We start from the raw sequence: 19,925 nt of genomic DNA on the forward strand, positions 1-19,925 counted from the left end.
TCGAAAAAAAAAATAATAACCTCGAACAAAAAGTGATCATTTGTAGAAATTTGCACAAACAGAGAAGAATACAATATTGAGAAATAAATATGTACTATTTCAAGGTTGTATCGGAAATGCAGAGCCTTTGTTTCCACCAGTTAACTGTGCGGAGGGACCACGCTGTCCATCGAGTTACCAGTGTGTTATTAATCGCGAAGGGACCTTTGGAGAATGTTGTCCAGTTGGTAGGTCTTTTGACATTTTTGTGCTCGCCCGATAAATGCATTAAAAGTTATTAAATATTAAAATTACTAATCAAATACCATATGTAGATTATGGTATACGAACGACGACAAAAGGTATGAGGCATGTTTTGCAGAGTGGATATATAAACCCGCATCTACAGGGGGTTGCGATGTGAAGAGGTGGTATGACACGTGTAATCTTTAATCTACTGGCCTTTTCTCTCATATAATTAGATTTAAAGTCTTTCCTTTTTTGGCTTAAATGTACCACCTGCATAGGCATTGCACCTCACATGACTGAATTTTTTACCAACAGTTTGTCCTACATTCTACTCTACTCCTGAGTCTTATAGAAATTCAATTGGTCCGCTTTCTAACAGTATATACTGGTGAGTTGTGTCTCTATGATATGAATCAGTACTGGAAAGCAGTAAATAGACAACATATGTCTAGCCGTATTCGTAGTCTCCAAAAAATGATGTGCTTATATGTACGAGTGTATGGTGGACTAGGCCATATGTTTTATTTGACACAACGTACTTTTGGATATTTGAAGTTGGACAATTTAAATTGAATGTGGAAAATTTGTTTATTAAAACATTCAACCAAGAGTTAACGATAAACGCAGAAACACGTTTTTTGCGAAAAATATTAAACGTGTTTTTTTATGGTTGGTACTATTTGACTAACTTGGCTTATTTATAAAATCAGACATTTGGTGCCAAGCTGTTAATGTCATAATTACAAACTTCAGATTATCCTTTTGCTGTCCTCTAATTGTTGTCTGTGAACATATATGTAAACCCCTCTCAACCATTTAAAACTTTATCGCAATAAATTTGTAATAGTGTGTTAAAATGTATTAGTGTGGATGTAACTGTTAGAATTGTTATCAATCATTTTTCGTTTTAGAATGCCCTCAATTGCCCTGTCTTATTCCATGCCCACATGGCTTCAAAGTTGACGAAAATGGTTGTCAGACATGTGAATGTTTACCAGGTAAAGTATTGTTTAACGTCATTCCCACATGGATTTAAGTTTGACGACATGGATTGTCAGACATGTGAATATGTATCAGGTAAAGTTTTGTTTTACGTCATTCCCACATGGTTTTAAGTTTAACGACATGGATTGTCAGACATGTGAATATGTATCAGGTAAAGTTTTGTTTTACGTCATTCCCACATGGCTTTAAGTTTAACGACATGGATTGTCAGACATGTGAATATTTATCAGGTAAAGTTTTGTTTTACGTCATTCCCACATGGCTTCAAGTTTAACGACATGGATTGTCAGACATGTGAATATTTATCAGGTTAAGTTTGTTTTACGTCATTCCAACATGGCTTTAATTAAGTTTGACGACAATAATTGCAAGCCATATGAATGCTCACCAGATAAGATAATATTTTATGTCATTCCTAAATGGCTTTAAGTTTAACGACAAGGATTGTCAGACATACAAATGTTTAAACGGTTATATATTGTTTTACGTTATGGCCATATTGCCTGAAGGATTGGAAAACAGGTGAATGTTTACCAGGTAAGACATAGTTTTACGTCATGACTGTCTGGCTCTATGTATGACGACAAGGATTGCAAGACATGTGAATGTGTACCAGGAAAGAAACATTTTTACGCCGTGCCGATATGGATTTAAGTTTAACAACAAGAATGGTCAGACATGTAAATGTTTACAAGGTATGACAATGTTTTACGTCGTGCCGATATGGCTTTAAAGGTGTGATATTGTTTTACGTCGTGCTGATATGGCTTTAAGTTTGACGACGATAATTGTCTGACATGCAAATTGATAATATTAGACAATGAAATAATTTTGAAGAGTATTCGTTTTTTGAAATGTTTTTAAACCAGATTCAAACTACCATATTGTTCTCAACATGACTTTTCTAAGATTTCACTCGTTCAATTGCTGATATAATGTTTGATTTTTTTCAGTTTTTGTTGATTTTCCTGTTTTATGATTTACGCTTAAGTTCGGTACTTTTTTTACTTTTCTTGTTAATAATTTGGGGGAAAAAATATGAAGAATATGATACATTGACATGTGTCCATTGATTTGGTTTTTGTTGTTTTTTAGCATGTCCAAAAGCAATATGCCACAGACCATGTGATCATGGCTTCACATATGATTCAGCGGGTTGTCAGACCTGCGATTGTAGAAAAAGTATGTAAAACATTTGTTTATTGGGGTTTTTTTTCTACGCAACTCATTTTTCAATGTTCACTATATTTTAAAATCAACGTAGGTCACTGTTTTAAGCTGCCTGGTGACTTATAATTTCTATATTAGCTGGTCTCTTAAGAAGAGTTGTCTCATTGGCAATATTACCCATACCACATATGGTTTTTTATATATCATGTTGATTTTATAAATCTGTTGTCATGTGCTATACAGTTTTATAGATTAATGCGTCCATTAACAATGATGACATGCTATATTTATTGTTTTTAACGTTATTTATTGTGTTTAACGCTCTGCCCAAACGTTTATGGCAACTATGATTGATTGATTAATTAACAAATGTTTCTCAGAGAGAAAAAAAAACCGAAAACAATTGTGTGACCCGTAATTTGGAAGAGTTTTAAAAATGTATATAAATAGACTACTTCGGATTACTTTGAATACAACAACACATAAAATAAAATCTGTAAACATCCGTAGTTTTACAATTGTTTTAATGTAAAATTATAGTCATGTTGTTACCGATTTTGATTAACGGATTGCTATCTTTATTTAAATCGAAATAAACCAATGACATTGATTTGTACTAACACTAAAAATAACCTACATTTTGACCTTTACAGATTATTATTTTATGTTCTTTCTGCAAGCCAATAACACCCTTGTGTTTCGTTTATTTCGGTAATAAACACAATTCTAATTTAGACAACTTTTATCATATGAAATAAACCCTCATTTTTGCACGAAAGATGTTAACATAACGAAGGATTTAAGCGACTAATATACTAGTCTGATGTTATACTTATGCTATGATTGAAATGACAAATTTTATTTTTCGTATAGTATCATGTCCTGCAAGATTTTGTCCGTGGTCCTGCCCGAAAGGATATAAACTTGGCAAAGATAGCTGTCAGACCTGTGATTGTAGAAGGGGTATGTAATAAACATGGCATAACTATTTTTCCATAATTTAGTGCAGTGACAAGTTAGAAGTGTCTAGTTGTCGACTTCAATGATAAGTCATTCTTGCATGTTTAAATTGTATTGCTGTAAATAAATTAAAATCAATTAAATCGTATTCAATTTTGTCCGTTCGTAGATTTTTCGTTTTTCAATTTTCATATATACCGAGCCCTGTTTTATCAAATGTAATGATATATTATTTCTGAATATAATCCAATGACAAAAATAAGTCATATTAACGTATGTTTAATGGTATCGCTCTGTTCGATATCTTTATTTTTCTTCTCTTAGGTGAAAAACTTAAATGCACTATTAAAATGTTACACACACTTTCATCATATCTATGATTGCGCTCAAAAGGTATATAAGTCGTACACCATTGTTAATATAAAAATAGGCATTCTGAATATCTAAAACGTTTCCCAGTTATACCGTTTCTCGATTTTCTGTTATCTTTCAACAATGGTTGACCTTACTTTGAAATATGATTAATGCATTGATCGGTTGGTGCGTCCATTACGCACAGAGACAAAAATTGTATGTATATCCAGGACGAGACCAACATTTACAATAATACAATGAAGAAGGACGAACGCGATGAAAGGTTGGAATATACAAAAAATGAGCTGAATTTGTATATTGTTATTTATTTTATTAGATATAAGATTACATTAAACTACTTAATCATCAAGTATCTCTTGTCAACAATGGTTTCTGTGTTTGGTCAAATGTATCTGATTGACAACATTAAAAAAGTGCTATATTTTCTTGGTATTTCAGGCATACCGTGTCCTCAAGAACCTATATGTCCTCTACCAAATTCACCGCATCCGTCCTGTCCTGGACCGTGTATATACCAAAATAGAATTCTAGATGGCATAACGTGTAGAGTCAACTGTTTCCGTGGACTTCCACCACCTCCTGGTAGACCAGGCGATCCGTGTCCACCAACGGGGGTATGTAAATAAGAAGTTAGGGAGCAACTATTTATGTTTTACTTTATTTTTGATGCTGTTTTGATCTTGCATGGTCACAACAATGTTTACAGAATATTTCAATTGGAATAAAACAAGTTTCATTAAGATAAGGAAATATGGCAATTCCTTGGGTTTTTTCCCTATCGAGAGTAAACAGCTTCCATAAATAGGACGTATGTTTTGCTTTGCTGGGTGTGTTTACTCAAAGTCAAGTTTGTTTAGAATGGAAAATTTTAATGATATAACGTGCAGTTATCGTTAAGAAACTTTCCAACAACTGGGTGTTATAAGGTTATATGTTTTTCCAATATTGAAAAAGAACGTTATTCAAGATTTTTACTAACTACTCTAGTCGTTTATATTGTTTGTATGTTATCGTCCTGATCATTCGTACACTATTGTCAATATATGTTTAAATTAAACAAATCTCTTTCAGTCGAAATTCCATACAGCATTCCGAGTTACAATTTATAATATATATGAAAACGCATTTACCATATGTAACTTTCAATTGCAAAATAATATTGTAGTGTCCAGGGAAACCAACTGGAGCAGCAGTTCAACACGATTTTTCCTTAAATCCTCCAGGAACACCACCGGGAAGTAAGTGTATATCCCAGCATTAATTTGGATACACTGTGTATTATTTAAACAAATACCGGGTCAATTTTCGACAGACGCGTGTTTCGTCTACAGAAGAGTCATCAGTGATGCTTGAATTAAAAAAAAGTTACAAAGAAAAAAATTAAAGTACGAAGTTAAAAGGGCATTTTAAAACCATCATCTAGCGGAAACAAAAGTTGTATATATTTCTCAACTAAAAATGTATTAAAAGATTACATTAAAAAAAACATAAATTATACTATGTGTATTTGTCTTGTAAATGTATAATGCAGTAGTTTTCATGCAATGTTAAGATGTATTCATACTATGAAATTCCTTTCTCAATTGTTTTTCATTCCCTTCTCAATTTTATATTTATTTAATATGCCATTTTTATCAACACAACACCGCAATGTTGAAATTCTAACAAATGCAATGAACCGGAATTGTAGAATTTTTTTCAATATTAAATACCGTTCCAGACTGTCCAGTTGGACTTCCATTACCAGGATTTAACTGTGGACTTATACCAAACCCTGACAAATGTCCAGCAGGATCTTTCTGTAACGTCGACCCAATGGACAGATTCGGTGTATGCTGTCTGGGTAAGACACTATATTCTTGAATGCAATTGAAATAATTGAACAAAAATAAGAAATTATTGCGTGCATTTATTATTGCTATTTTGTCATTTTACACTAAAAATTTATTTTATTTTTTTTTATATTTAGAAACATCCTGTAAGATTCATATAAAACAAACGAAAAATGAATTCTATGTTTTGTTATTATTACTCTGTTGTCTGTATTCGCAATAACAAAAACGTCACAATAAATTCTGAATTTTAAGTATTATTCGAATTTACATATACATATCAAATAACTCCTCAATAGAAAAACAAAATATATCCCCAAAGCAAGGAATCTATCGTGTTTTTTTTACAAAAAAAATATTGTGCTAGTATATTATGAATAAAGGTGATAGATTTATTTATGAATTAGGGGCTTACCATTCTGAATTTTTCTCGGTGTTGAGTATTTTGTTTTGTTACTGTTTACCTATATTGTTTAGAGAATGTTTCTTACGAGAAAATGTTCAGTTAAATCCAATTAATTCATATCTGTATATGAATGAACATTTTGTTTACACAGTGTGTTGAATAGCTGTACGTTCCTTTCTCTGTTTCTTTTAAAAGTGTTTTAAATCCTTAACATGAATAGTATTCTCTTTCTTACTTGCAAATGTATAATGACATACGTAATTACTAATGTATAAATGTTATCCTGTGTCTCATCCTATGTGTGCCTTAGTTGTAATAAATGGTCTTGTCTTTTCTTTTTCAGATCGCCGTTGTCCAGTTGATCAAGGTCCTAATTCTCACTGTTACGGACATTACCACAGATACTGTAAAGATGATTTATCGTGTCCTAAAGGGAAAGAGTGTTGTAAGCAGGGTTGCTCCTACAAATGTGTCGATGCTGTTTAACATTCATTGATTATATTTTTTTTCAAATTAAACAATACACTTTGAAATTTTTAATAAAGAATCAAACAACAGTTAATCAAATTTATAATAGAACTTGAAGTTGGAGGTTCAGCTAGCTATACAACCAGGTCTTCTCCACCATTTTTTAGATAAGCAAATGCCTGTTCAAAGTGTGAAAATGATAGTTATAATTCATTCGATTGATGTGATTTGGCTTTGGATTTTGCTATTTGATTACGAACTTTCCGTTTTGAGTTTTGCTCGGGTTTCAGTATTTTTGTGATTTTACGTTATTTATTGATTTAATATGTTGATCACATTTACGGGTAAGTCAAACATGCTTACGTTGAAAATCACTCAGAAACTTTATAAACGGCTGTCATTTTGATTAATCATTTTCAAAATCAGCTGTCCGTTTGATAATAAATGGCTTTCTCCTAGATAGTCATGGACGCATGGAAGCAATTAAAAGCCAATACTATATATATGGGTGTCAGTTTAATTCATCAATTCTGATTTTTGTAGATTAATTGACGGATCTAAGGGTTCAAGCAATGGTAAATTCATTTTGGTCTTGTATATGATTTGACTATTACAGTTTCTGTCTTAAAATCAATAGTTTATAACCAGAAACGATTTAAAAATCAGAGTTAATCGTTTGACAAGGAATACATGTTTTCAGGGGGAAAAATCATTTTCGTTTTTGTGTAAGATGATGGAAGTAAACAGTAGCTTCGTTCTCACTATCATGTATTCCAATTCACACAAGTCAGAGGTTTAGCACTATAAAACTAGGTTTAATCCACCATGTTCTACATTTAAAAATTCAAATACCAAATCAGGAATATGACAGTTGTTGTCCTTTCGTTTGATGTGTTTTATCATTTGAGCTTGCCATTTGATTTGGTTTGTTATGTTCTGAAATTTCCTTGGAGTCCAGTAATTTTTTGTGATTTATAATTATTAGCCAGCTTTTAATTAATAAAATGTTCAGCGGTTATATAAGTTTCGTAGTTTCTTGTTTTATTCCATCTAGTGTGATTAGAGTACACTCCTTTACTTTTTTTTAATTATTTAGTTTAAGAAATTAGGAAAATTCTGAGACCAGATCAAGATCAATTTAGATCAGGCTTGTGTGTTTGCTATCAGATTAATTCGGTAAGGTTAAAAATAAGTCAAATATATAACATTTTTTTCTTTATTTTCAAGAGAACACACTTTTCAATCCAGAATGTTTTTAAGGTGTAGTGACTTCAAACCTGTAAAAGAATAAGTTAGTCTAACATATTTCTAATGCAAAATATATAAAACAAAACTCCTCCTAATAAGTTTTAATTATCAACAAGTCATTATATAAATTATATGTGTGTGTGTATTATGAGTTTCAGTTAGATTTACTTATTATCGTTTTCTATTCAGATAATAAATTTTGAAATTATTGAAATTTGTCTGAAAAATAAATCTAAGGTATTTGAACAAACAAGTAACATGATACATATTATTAGAAGAAATCAAAGTTCATACTCTCTGAAAGAATGTTGTAATGCAGAATATGGGTTTATCGACTTTAAAAATCATATCTTAAATATGTGTCTGTCTAAACCATAACGACAGTCGAATGATGTATACTAAAGGTCAAGTAGATACTCAACTTATTTAAATTTGTAAAAGTACTATCCCCGACCATCATCCCAGATGGCCTGTATTGTCACAACTTACCTATTGTATTTATTGTAAACTTGTTCTCGTCCTGAATATGCATGAAATATTTGCTACTGGACGTTAATCAACTAACAATCAATCATGTTATAGTACTTAGTAATATAGGGAGAAGGTTTGGATCCATTAAAACGTTTAATCCCGCTGCAAATGTTTGCACCTGTCCTAAGTCAGGAATCTGATGTACAGTAGTTGTCGTTTGTTTATGTAATATATACGTGTTTCTCGTTTCTCGTTTTGTTTATATAGATTACACCGTTGGTTTTCCCGTTTGAATGGTTTTACACTAGTAATTTTGGGGCCCTTTATAGCTTGTTTTTCGGTGTGAGCCAAGGCTCCGTGTTGAAGGCCGTACTTTAATCTATAATGGTTTACTTTTTAAATTGTTATTTGGATGGAGAGTTGTCTCATTGGCACTCACACAATATCTTCCTATATCTATTATAATGTAAATGATAGTTTTCTATGTGTGTGTATTCGCTATTGCTACACAAAAACAGTTGTTTCAAGAACAGTTAATTGTTGATGTCTCGTTTTGCTTGGTTTTTGTTTGTCTTAACTTCTTTCGTTGATCTTTATTTTTACTCAACTTGTTTTTGACTAATAGGTTAGTTTTATCACAATCTACTGGGTGTAATTTTTGGTTCACAGAAAACTCGGTCAAAAACTTATTGTAATTCAGTAGAAATAACCGTGTTTAAAGAGCACAATGAGCCGTTGCACAGTCCAATGTAATATGGGTAGTTGTATTGTTCGTACCCTTAATGAAACTAACGTTGATCGTAAATGACGTTTTTGACCAATCACGACACTTTTGTGCACACTTTTGAAAATATTACCCATCATGCATATTATATTATTTTTGAATTATTGTGATTACCTGCAACGGCGCCTTGAAATCCAGCATTATAATCAACAGCCACTTCGTTTCGGACATAATCCGAACGTACGTCATCGTATTCGTCATTTGGTCCCGGACCTCCAACTATTGCCCCGTACAAAACGTGTGGATTCGGATACTTCATTTCATAAAAATCATGTGAACATGAGGCTGGAATTAGCGGACATGAGCTAAAAAAATATAAATTTCGTTATAAGCTGTTACAAAATTAGTACTTCATGATATTAGTGTAAACAAATTGCTTTAATTGAGTTACACGCATATTTTCAGGGATATTCATTTTTGACGTGCGGTTTTACACATATTTGTTGCACTTGATACATGTAAACATTTTTATTGGAACAGAAGTGAACACTGTTCTTTTTTTTTATTTTTTGTCTTGGGGTTAACTAAACAATTTGTCAGTATTTGGGAAAACATGAGACAATAAACTGGCTAATTTCTCGTTGTCCTTTTTTTTTTTTTTGTTAACTTGTGAGTTTGAATGTCCGTCTGATATCGTTCGCCTCTGTTTTACTAAACGAACACATTAAACGACCTGACTTATTAATTCAAACAGTGAATCAGTAATAATCCAATATAAACTCACGCTGCCCTATGATGTTCATGTGATGGAGGGTTAACACCAAATCCTACAACATAACTTCTTCCGGTATCACCTAGGATATAACCTATTTGACCTTTAGCCCAGTTTCGATATTTTGTAGGATTTATTCCAGATTCAGCAGCAAGAAGTGCCATAAAAGCATTATTTGCTAAGAAAAAAATAGAAAATAGTTTATTTGTTTTAGAATAAAAATATTCGACTTTTTAAATTTAAAAACAAACAAAATGTACTTCGGTAAAACATTTTTTTCTAAGTATGTCACCTGGAGTATATAAATAACTCTTCATTTAAAATTTTTAATACTTACGCTATTCCACATTTAATAAAAAAAAAAACACACGTTTTTAATCAACATTTTTCAAACATCTTTGTTTGTTTACTTTTATCAGACACTCTTAAAATACGAAACCAAAATATGTACGAGAACTAAAAAACAAGGAATGTATACTAACAGTTTACTTTAAGTTATCCGTGTGAATGTATTTATAATGTCTATATTAAGGCTTTTCTACCTCAGGCATATATTACCTTAGATTTTGGTATAACTTTTAGGAATTTTGGTCCTCAATGGTCTTTAACTTCAAACTTTATTTAGCAGTTCTAATGTTTTTTTATGGATTCGAGTATCACTGATGAGTCTTTTGTAGACGTAACGCGCGTCTGGCGTATATATAAAATTTAGTCCTGGTATCTTTGATGAGTTAATATAAGCCTATAAATTAACATTTAAGATATATTTTAGCAAAAACGAAATGTCTTATTTAACATTACCCGCATGTCTGAGAGAACCCCATTTAGTTCGGAATGCCAGGCCTTTTGGTGTATAGGGAACTGCATTCGGGCCTTTCGCCCCAGGTAACCAATTAGTGAATGTAGTTTCGATGTCTTGTTTGTAAACATCTTTCTTTGTTATCTGATATAGCAAAATCTGAAACAGTAAAATTGTAATGTTAACTTTGTGAAGACTTCTCTTTACTTTTACCTGTTGACAACAAATAATTAATTTCAAGGAATTTGAACCCCAATTTTCAGAAAAATGTCAATGGTAGAGATGTGACGAATAGCAAAAAATTTAGTAAAATCTAGACATCTTGTCATTACCTGCAAGGTCAACTTGAAAATCACACAACAGCAGGACACATTTCATTATACATACAGATGTTTGAAATTACCAGTTTAAATCATCGAAAAGCTTGATTAATCAACAACTTCAAGTGACGCTCAGATCAAAAAAGGTATAAAGCTAAACAAGGTAAAAAGTTGAAGAGTATTGAAGACCCAAAATTCCAAAAAGTTGTGACAAATACGGCTTAGTTAATATATTCCTGGGATAAGATGATTCTTAGTTTTTCTAATAATTCTATACATACCATAGATGCAGTAAACTTGCTTCCCCACGATTGTCCCCACTGATTTCCGTGTTGATGAAAAGATTCAGCATCTGTCAAGTATTGGGTGTTATTTGTTGCTAAGTATAACATGGCTGCTCCAACTGCCATTTCATCTTTATATTCATCTGATCTGTAAACCACATTAAATTTTACAATCACATCTTTTACAAACAATGATTATGTCTATTCAATTTTGATTGGTTGTCAATATACGTAAACGCCGTCACGAATCAGTGTCAATGTACTCACGGGTACATGTTGTCATCGTATAATATGATACGACACCACCAATTCACATAATTCAACAGAGAATATGTAGCTCCTTGCATTTTTGTTTAATATGAGCAAACGCCGTCACAAATTGGCGTCTATGTACTCATTATGACTCGTTTCGTTGTATAATATAAAATACGACATCACCGTTTCAGTTCACAGTCCAATTTTCAGCTTACAGTACAGTCGCAGATCCAATTGCAAGTAGAACATCTTGTTTTACATTTTGTGTTGATAAAACATAGCGTACATTATCATTCAAATTGACTCCAGTGGCGAAAACCCAAAGAATTTTCACCAATAAAATCATTAGAACATATGTATCTGAGGAAGAACTATTTAGAAACTAAACCTTCATCAGACTTGAAAATGTATTGCAATGATTGCCAGACTTGTGTTTCGTCTACAAAGAACGCATTGCTGCCGCTCGGACCCAAACATAAGCATAAAAGTAGGCAATCATTTTAGTTTATATATAGAAATTTGAAGAAGGATATGTGGATGAGGTCAGGGAACTTTGTGTGACACTTTATATGGTTAAAAAAGGATTTGAGGTTCATATTTTGAGGAAACCGAATGCAAACAGAAGTAGAGCTTAATAAGTAGAAAACACAAACTCATTGGAATAAGAATATATTGATACGTTTGTTTTAATTTTCTACATCTCACAAATTTGGAAAAAAAACGCGTACGAAAGATCTCAAACAAACCTACAAGACTTTAGTCAATTGCATAAATATTCTTAAGATATTAATTTATTTAATATAATACCCGTAGAAGGGGCCGGCTTCCTTAACACTTTGACTGTATATTCCTGGATAAGTCTTTCCAAATGTATAGATCTGCTTTGAATGATTCAAAAGTTTGGCAGAAAATGCAGGATCTAAAAACATAAACATATAATTTATGCATGTCTAATTTGTCTGCCATATTACAATTTAATATATATATATATGTAAAACCTTTCACTTTTACACTAGTTTTACCTATACGGTTTCTTTTGGTAGAAAACAAGTTTCGTTGTTTAATGGTATAATGAGTAAATTGAATTGTACGGGCAAAGATGACAATATTTTACAATGGTCCATGTAAGCTAAAGTAGGATATGATAATAAAAGATGAAGATGAACAATCAAATATATTGCGTATACTTCAATGCGAATGGTTTTTTTTTGGTTGTGTATTCCTTTCTCAAGATTCAGTCTACTTTCAAATGCCTATGTGTATATAGTAACATGACTAATTATCTTTACATCTTTGCAGGTTCATCAAATATCCTCTTGAATAGAAAAAATAAAAACAGATATACAAAACACATTAAGTGGGTGGGGGATATGTCCACTTTCCAATTTGCCTTTGTCATACTGACGTTCATACATGTATAAACTTTACAGTCTTCAATGTATTATCATGTTAATAAACTAACGATTGCAATCAATGCGTTTTAATATAACTAGTCTCAACTATAGATTTGTAAGCTTCTTATAAAGATCTTTTTGGAATATCCTTTGCAAATTTCATCGTTGTCCCTAGATCAACAAGATCTTAGCTTTTGTGAAATGTTAAAAGTTTTTATAGGATATATATTTGTTAGGCATTTTGTAATATATCACTGAATTTCAACAAGGTTAACATTTGGAATCTTAAGTATTAACAACCTTTATCTTTAAACACCATCGTTGCAACAGCCATTGCGGCTGCGTACTCCCCCGCTATGTCACTTCCTGGTTTATCAGATGTCACTTTAAATGATGGTCTCGCCATTGTCATGTCCTCTGGTCTTCCCCAGAAATTGTGATCTAGATTTCCATCTCCTACCTTAATATAGAATTATATTTATTTTTACAAGACCGTTAATAAGATCAGCTCACTATTTCATTTGTTTATATTTCATTTGAAACAATGGTTATGTAAAATGCGGAACTGGAGTACTACCGCCATATAGAATGATTTCAATTATCAAATGGGCTGACCATTTCATACCTTTTTTTTTCAATCAACCTGCAATAATTTTATTTTGGATGTAACGCGTCTCCTGATTGGCTGACGTTATTTTGTTATGAGCCCATATACCTAATTCAGTCATGTGAGCGTGACGTCATCAACGTTTTTTCATGATTTTCTACGGTTTAAAATGGAATTTAGAATTAAATTATAAGAAATGACTGTAATATTTTTACTGTCTATTCGAAATAACATAAAAAATGTGGTGCACACTGTTAATTAACCCGCAATGCGCGTTATTCAGTGTGCACCAAATTTTTTATGTTATTTCGAATTCTTCTTAGACAGAAAAAAATATTACAGTCATTCCTTAATTAAATATCTTAAACTAAGAAACATGTTTATTTGCTTCTCTAACCTTCATGAGGAAGGTGAGTTTATTTTTCCAATCTTCAAGCATGTATTTTTAACAAACGATAACTTTTTATTTCTTCTATTATTTAAGATGAGAATTGATCACTAATAATAATTTTTTCATTTATTTTAATATCAATGATGAAATAAAGCTTTACCTGAAAATACAATTCATTTTGTCCTGTATGACATTTGAGTAACCATTCTAGAGGCCAACGAATACAGTCATACATGTCATCCAATTGTCCACTAGCCTGATAGGCATCTTTGTATTGAAGGAGACTCCATGTTAGTAAAGTCACAGCACTGGCTTGTGGAAATCCAAATTTTACATGATCACCAGCTACAAAGACAAGAAAACATATCACATTAATGATAACGATCCAACTAAAATATAATTCATCTTTCATGAAATGTGTTTCTGTTTTTCTGTAGTTGAAAGTACTATTTCATGTCTTATAAGTTGTTTTTCTGATGATATTGACAGGCTATAAAGCCCTCGCGCAGTTGATAATGCATGAGGTCACATAGTTCAGAAACAAAATGATAATACCTAAATAGATTCGACCAACGATTCAAAGACAATTATCGTACATCTAAAATGTTGATTCGTTTATTTTCGTGGTTCCAACTCTCGTTGACTTAGGATAACTTGCATTCTAGTCGAAAGGAGTAGGTCTGATATGTGCCTCAAAGTTAAGGTTCATCTGATGAAAGATTTTGCACACTTTTTAAACACTAAAGTGTCTACTTCAGTCTAATCATATAGTGAATGTGAAAGGTTGGAACTGATTCAGTCATAAAAGACGCCTCAATTCAAGCTTGAATATGACAAATCTATCAAATATGCCACAATTCGTCACTTTTCAGATGTTTTTTGACAAAAATGAAAGTGGCCGCATCCGTGTACATTCTCAATCTTTATATATGTTATGTATAATCATCAAATACAATCAACATTTAAACATTAAGAATGAACACAAATACGGCCACTTCGATTTCAGATGTAAATCGTCTAAAAATTAACCAAAATCCTTCGCTTTCAGTAATTTAGGATGCTAGTACACGATAAATGTGCATTGTATTGTCAAAAAGGCCCATACATATATATAACAGACGTTGTCTACTTTCCAATGAATAGCTAAAAGTTTACAAGTCTGGTTCTGAAAATTGCTATTTAATTTACAAGTTATCCCAGCCTTAGTAAAAATGTAACATGAACCAAAGGTAATATGGATATGTTGCATTTTATTGTAGTTTTGTCTAACAAAAACGAATTGAGCTTATCTACGGACGCAAAAATTGAAAAAACAACTATGTGTTACATCTTAAAAAAAAAAGTCGTTGCTTTTTGATAGAAAGTATCTGTTTTAAAACATACGCATGTAGTTATGCATATCTTGCAAGATAACGGTTTGATTCACAAAAATGAATTCGTCTTCCGCTAACTTTGCTATCGAAATTTTCAACGGGTTGTTTCGAGCGTTGAAACAAAGAAGTCGAAAACGCGTCTCGCGCACCAAATTACAAACTAAGAAAACTCACACATAGGAGTAAAACAGATAATAGTAAATCCATATACTAACCCTATTTTTGTCTTAATGATTTATTTTCACAAATAGTTCAATAAAAAGGATTCCGGAAATAAACCTACCATCATACCATCCGCCTGTTAAATCCTCTCCATTTTGTCCCCGGTCGTTGAGTGCCGAGTCTTTCCTCCACGGTATGTTATTATTAGCAGGAAGTTTGCCCGACATTTGAGCGCGATAGAACATAATAGATTTCATTAAAACTTCATCATAATTGTATTTTGTTCCATCATCTGCAAATACAATTTAAAAGTAAATAATGATAGAGGTTTTCTTTCTTTGTGCAGGAGTACTACATAAAACGTTGAAAACATATTTAATATACAAAACCACAGACAGAGCACTCTCTGCATATTCAGGACAATTGCGGTTTATAATTCAGATATATGCGAACATTATTTTTTTATAAAACTTATGAATTTGAAAGTGAATCGTTTAATCGTTTTGAAATGTTTATGTGTATTGAAATATCTGACATCAAAATAAAATTTCTGTTATGCAAATAGGCAAATAAATCGATAATCTAAAGTATAATCTATTAAGGAGGAATTAAGATAGGATATATGATAGACAACTTAAAGGCATTAAAAAAGGATCATAACGTCATATGAAATGACTTAACATAAAAGTTCTATAACTTTCTAATAGTTTATATATGTTCGTCGTAGTATATTATGTATATTGTATGCTTATTGGTGTCAATTATTTAATACACTAGGTTCCATATTATTGAGAAACTGGTAACTGGTTTACATTTGCCGAAAATTCAAACTTCATCTATTCGCTATGTTACTTGTTCACATCCATTCATTATGCTTATCAAAACCCTGAATTTTTTCTTAATATTCACAATATGGTATCATTCATCTTTGATAATAACGTACTATTTGGTGGTGTTGGTACATTGTAAGTGTCGTGCCCCATGTTTTGCAAAATCGCCTGCGCAGATGGAACACTTCCGTCCTTTGTTTTTCCTTCTACCATAATATCAAACTGGTGTTTACTTGTTTGAATGCCAGTGTGATCTTTGTTAACAAGATAATGAACTGTTTCATTGCTTGAATCTTTTACATATTCCAGGCCGACTGGAGACTGAAATAGACAAAATACAACAAATTTGATAAATATTTGTTTCATTAGAAATACTGAATTGTCTACAAATACTACTGAACAGAACTGAATTGACTGCGAGAGAACTGTCTCAACATTACAAAAAAATCCAAATTGAAAATTAACTAAAAAAATCAACATAACTGAATTTATTAATCAGACTTTTCAGACCCTAACATTAATCTCATTTACCAGTGAAAGATTAACAAAAACGTCCATTATACAACAACTTATGAACAACAAGAAACATCTAGATGTTAACTCACCGTGAGTCCCGTGACTGCTTTGGAAAAGTCTATCTGCATTTTCCAACCGACTAAATATTCAGTAAGGTTGAATATGAAGTGACCCTTGAATACTCCGTTGCCTTTATCTATCACTTGAACCATAGGAGTTGCATCAAGTACACCAATCATGACAGACAGAACACAAAACCAGCGAATCAGCATCTTATTTTTTTCTAAAATTAGAAAATTCCTAAAACATACAGCATACTAAGTACCCTAAATGGAGAACAATTTTCGATTCACTCAATATATATTTTGTTACTCATATTAATGATTAATAACTATTGTATTTTATTTTGTTACAGTACCAATTCATTCAGTGAACCATTGTATACTACTTTTACTCTTTGTATAAATATATTATATTTGAGTTTCAGAAGTTATATAAAAGAAAATTTTCAGAGCTACATGTCTTTATAAACTAGCTAGTCTTAAATATTTTTTCGAAGTATCGAAGGACTAACAGTTATTTTTTTCGTATAAATCTAGCGTCAAATTTAACTGAATGATTAGTCATACATAATCAATTTAATTTGTCCTATTTGTTTATGTGTTGATATCTATATACATGCCGTACTGTAATGCTACAAAATAGAAGAGATTATCAATAAGACAACTGCACATACCTTCCAGTCTTTTTGCAGTTGTTGCATGGGACATTACTTATAAATAAGAAGCATTATTGTAGCCAAAAAAATAAATACAAAGGAGTAGGTCCGGTAAGGGCCGATTTTGGCCGTAAATTATAGGTTCATCTAACGAAAGATTCTGGACACTTTTTAAACACTTAGGTGTCTATTTCATTTGATTCAATTAGTTTATGTGAAAGATTTAGTCAGTGTTATCATCAAATACAACTTGCATTTCAATATTATGAATGAACACGAATGCGGCCACTTTCATTTAACTAAAATGCTACAATTGTGAAGATTTCAGTAATTTAGCATGACTTAACGATGCAAGTTCTCGATATATGTGCTTTGTATTGTCAAAAACAGCCCATAATTAGGTAGCTGAAGCATTCTACTTTCCAGTTAATAGCTAAGATATTACATTTTCACAATTTTGTAAAACTGCTCTATTTTGGGGCCAAAAAGGGGTCTTACTGAACCTACTCCTTTCAAATACAACGATCGTACGCAAATGTATAGGACACTTAACGGTCGTCGACAGTCTGGAAAACCCAAACCTGATAGTTGTCTACAAAAAGCACTTGCATCGAAACGTGAACCGTGTCTAACAAGAAAGTTAACAGCGTTATGTCTTACGATATAACGAACGATAAACCGGAATGACCGACCAGATGCTCCGACAGAACATGATGATTTGACACAACATTTGAACAAACTGAAAAGCCAGTTGCAATAGTTTAACTTCAATGGTTGGTACGAATTGTCATTCAGGGAAATAATACTTTTGTGAGAAAATATGTTCACTAAATAAATAAAATTTATTTTTCGAGAGGAAATTAATTATTTTCCCTCTTTTTGACTAAATGTTTTTAACCGCTTCATACTTGAAGTTCCTAGATGTTTGGAATAGTAAAATCATCGGCGCCTTAACGTTGAACAAAGATCTTACCTGTCATAGGATATATATATTACAGACACTAACTAAGATAGCATGAACACCAATACCTTATCAATGATCTATATTTTGAACTTAGATAATGACCAATATTCCGTCCAATGTCAATAGTATCAGAGGATAAACCCGAGGACACATGTCTTTCCTGTACCAAGTCAGGAAAATGGCCATTATTACATTATAGTTCGTTTCTGTGTGTGTTACATTTCGGTGTTGTGTCTCTGCTGTGTCGTAGTTCTCTTTTATTTGATACGTTTCCCTCAGTTTTAGTTTGTAACCCGGATTTGTTTTTCTCTATCGATTTATGAATTTTGAACAGCGGTATACTACTTTTGCCTTTATTTATTGATAGATTTTAGTGAACAATTTCATGTTTTAATGAATAATAATATGAATGAAGACACTAAGGGGAAATTAAAAAAAATGTCAACATGAAAAGCCTGGTATACGATACATTAGTGATTCAAATATGATTCTAAAAGGCTAATGGACTCCGAAGTAAATGAAGTTTTCTGTTTTATTGGGTGTATATATATGAAGCTATGTCCCGTTTGCATGGGGACGTGAAATGTAATCCTAATTTCAACTGTGATATCTAAATAAGTTTAGATATTCGGTAAGCAATTTAGATAGCATGTTGAAAATCATAATCGGTAAAGTGCATATTCATCTATCAATGCTACATGTAGGTCAAAACACATTGAACGTAAAGTGTTATATTTTACAACGAAGATTGTCGTGCATAGTGCATAATGTGAATGGTTGTGTGAGCAAAAGGTGGCTGTTTTAATGATTGTTATACATTAATCATGTTGTTGATAACATGTGCATGATCACATACTGATGAATCAAATTGCTATCTTCAGTATTTTTATCTCGTATAAGACAATAATCACAGTTGAATATAATTGATTTCAGTAAAACATAATACTATCACATCGTTGATTTATCCTATTGAAATGTTTCACATGATCAGTTGTAACATGGATTAAATGTGGGAGTTGACATACACATACATCGTGATCTCCAAGACGGGAATATCAACTAGTACACACCCAACGAATCTAGTGGAAAGACGCCACGAACAGTCCGAGAACCGCATGACCGTTGCTTATAAGAAATGTATCAGTGAAAAAAATTAGCCTGAATAAAACATAAACACTTTCTAAAGTTTGATCCTGCCGATGTATTTATCTATTATATTTGATTAACCCTAACCTCAGCGCTAACGCCGCTTATTGGGAAATTATAAACTATATCCCTTTATAATCGAAAAAAAACTCTTTGAAGTTACAATAACACATGATGTGGGTAGAAAAAGCCGAAAATGATAAATGATTAAGCCATACACGATTACACCGTAAAATGACCAAACAGAAAGACGATAAGTCAATATAGATATGGAGGGTCAGCGAGATACATTCTTTAATTACAAATTATGCTCATTATACAATTTACTTTCTGAAGAAGAAAATTATTTTCCTGTTATGCAAAACATTATTTTCTACCACTTCATACGCTAGTATCGTAGAGGTATTTAAAGGTCATCTACGGAGCATAAACTTTGAACAAAGATCGTACCTGTCATAGGATATGCCACACACTGAATAAGATAGCATACTATACCAATACCTTATC

General features: G+C 32.0%; 2 protein-coding genes and 1 long non-coding RNA gene across 3 annotated transcripts; 2 read left to right on the top strand and 1 right to left on the bottom strand.

Moving 5' to 3' along the window:
* The first annotated feature begins 108 nt into the window (after positions 1-108).
* Positions 109-4,346, top strand: LOC139494828 (uncharacterized). Its single transcript, XM_071282995.1, has 5 exons — positions 109-227; positions 1,140-1,226; positions 2,329-2,415; positions 3,277-3,366; positions 4,177-4,346. Exons 1-5 carry the CDS (start codon positions 117-119, stop codon positions 4,267-4,269), a joined length of 468 nt encoding a protein of 155 aa, XP_071139096.1. The 5' UTR covers positions 109-116; the 3' UTR covers positions 4,270-4,346.
* Positions 4,347-4,902: 556 nt separating this feature from the next.
* On the top strand, positions 4,903-6,477 carry LOC139494829 (uncharacterized). Its single transcript, XR_011657174.1, has 3 exons — positions 4,903-4,976; positions 5,459-5,581; positions 6,320-6,477. It is a non-coding gene; the product is annotated as an uncharacterized lncRNA (long non-coding RNA).
* Positions 6,478-7,612: 1,135 nt separating this feature from the next.
* Positions 7,613-16,390, bottom strand: LOC139495532 (endoglucanase F-like). Its single transcript, XM_071283785.1, has 10 exons — positions 16,188-16,390; positions 15,366-15,536; positions 13,870-14,054; positions 13,012-13,171; positions 12,125-12,236; positions 11,060-11,210; positions 10,461-10,617; positions 9,672-9,837; positions 9,062-9,252; positions 7,613-7,721 (listed from the first exon to the last, which is right to left on the bottom strand). Exons 1-10 carry the CDS (start codon positions 16,285-16,287, stop codon positions 7,684-7,686), a joined length of 1,431 nt encoding a protein of 476 aa, XP_071139886.1. The 5' UTR covers positions 16,288-16,390; the 3' UTR covers positions 7,613-7,683.
* Positions 16,391-19,925: the final 3,535 nt, after the last annotated feature.

Source organism: Mytilus edulis, chromosome 11, assembly GCF_963676685.1.
Source record: "Mytilus edulis chromosome 11, xbMytEdul2.2, whole genome shotgun sequence".
NCBI lineage: Eukaryota > Metazoa > Mollusca > Bivalvia > Mytilida > Mytilidae > Mytilus > Mytilus edulis.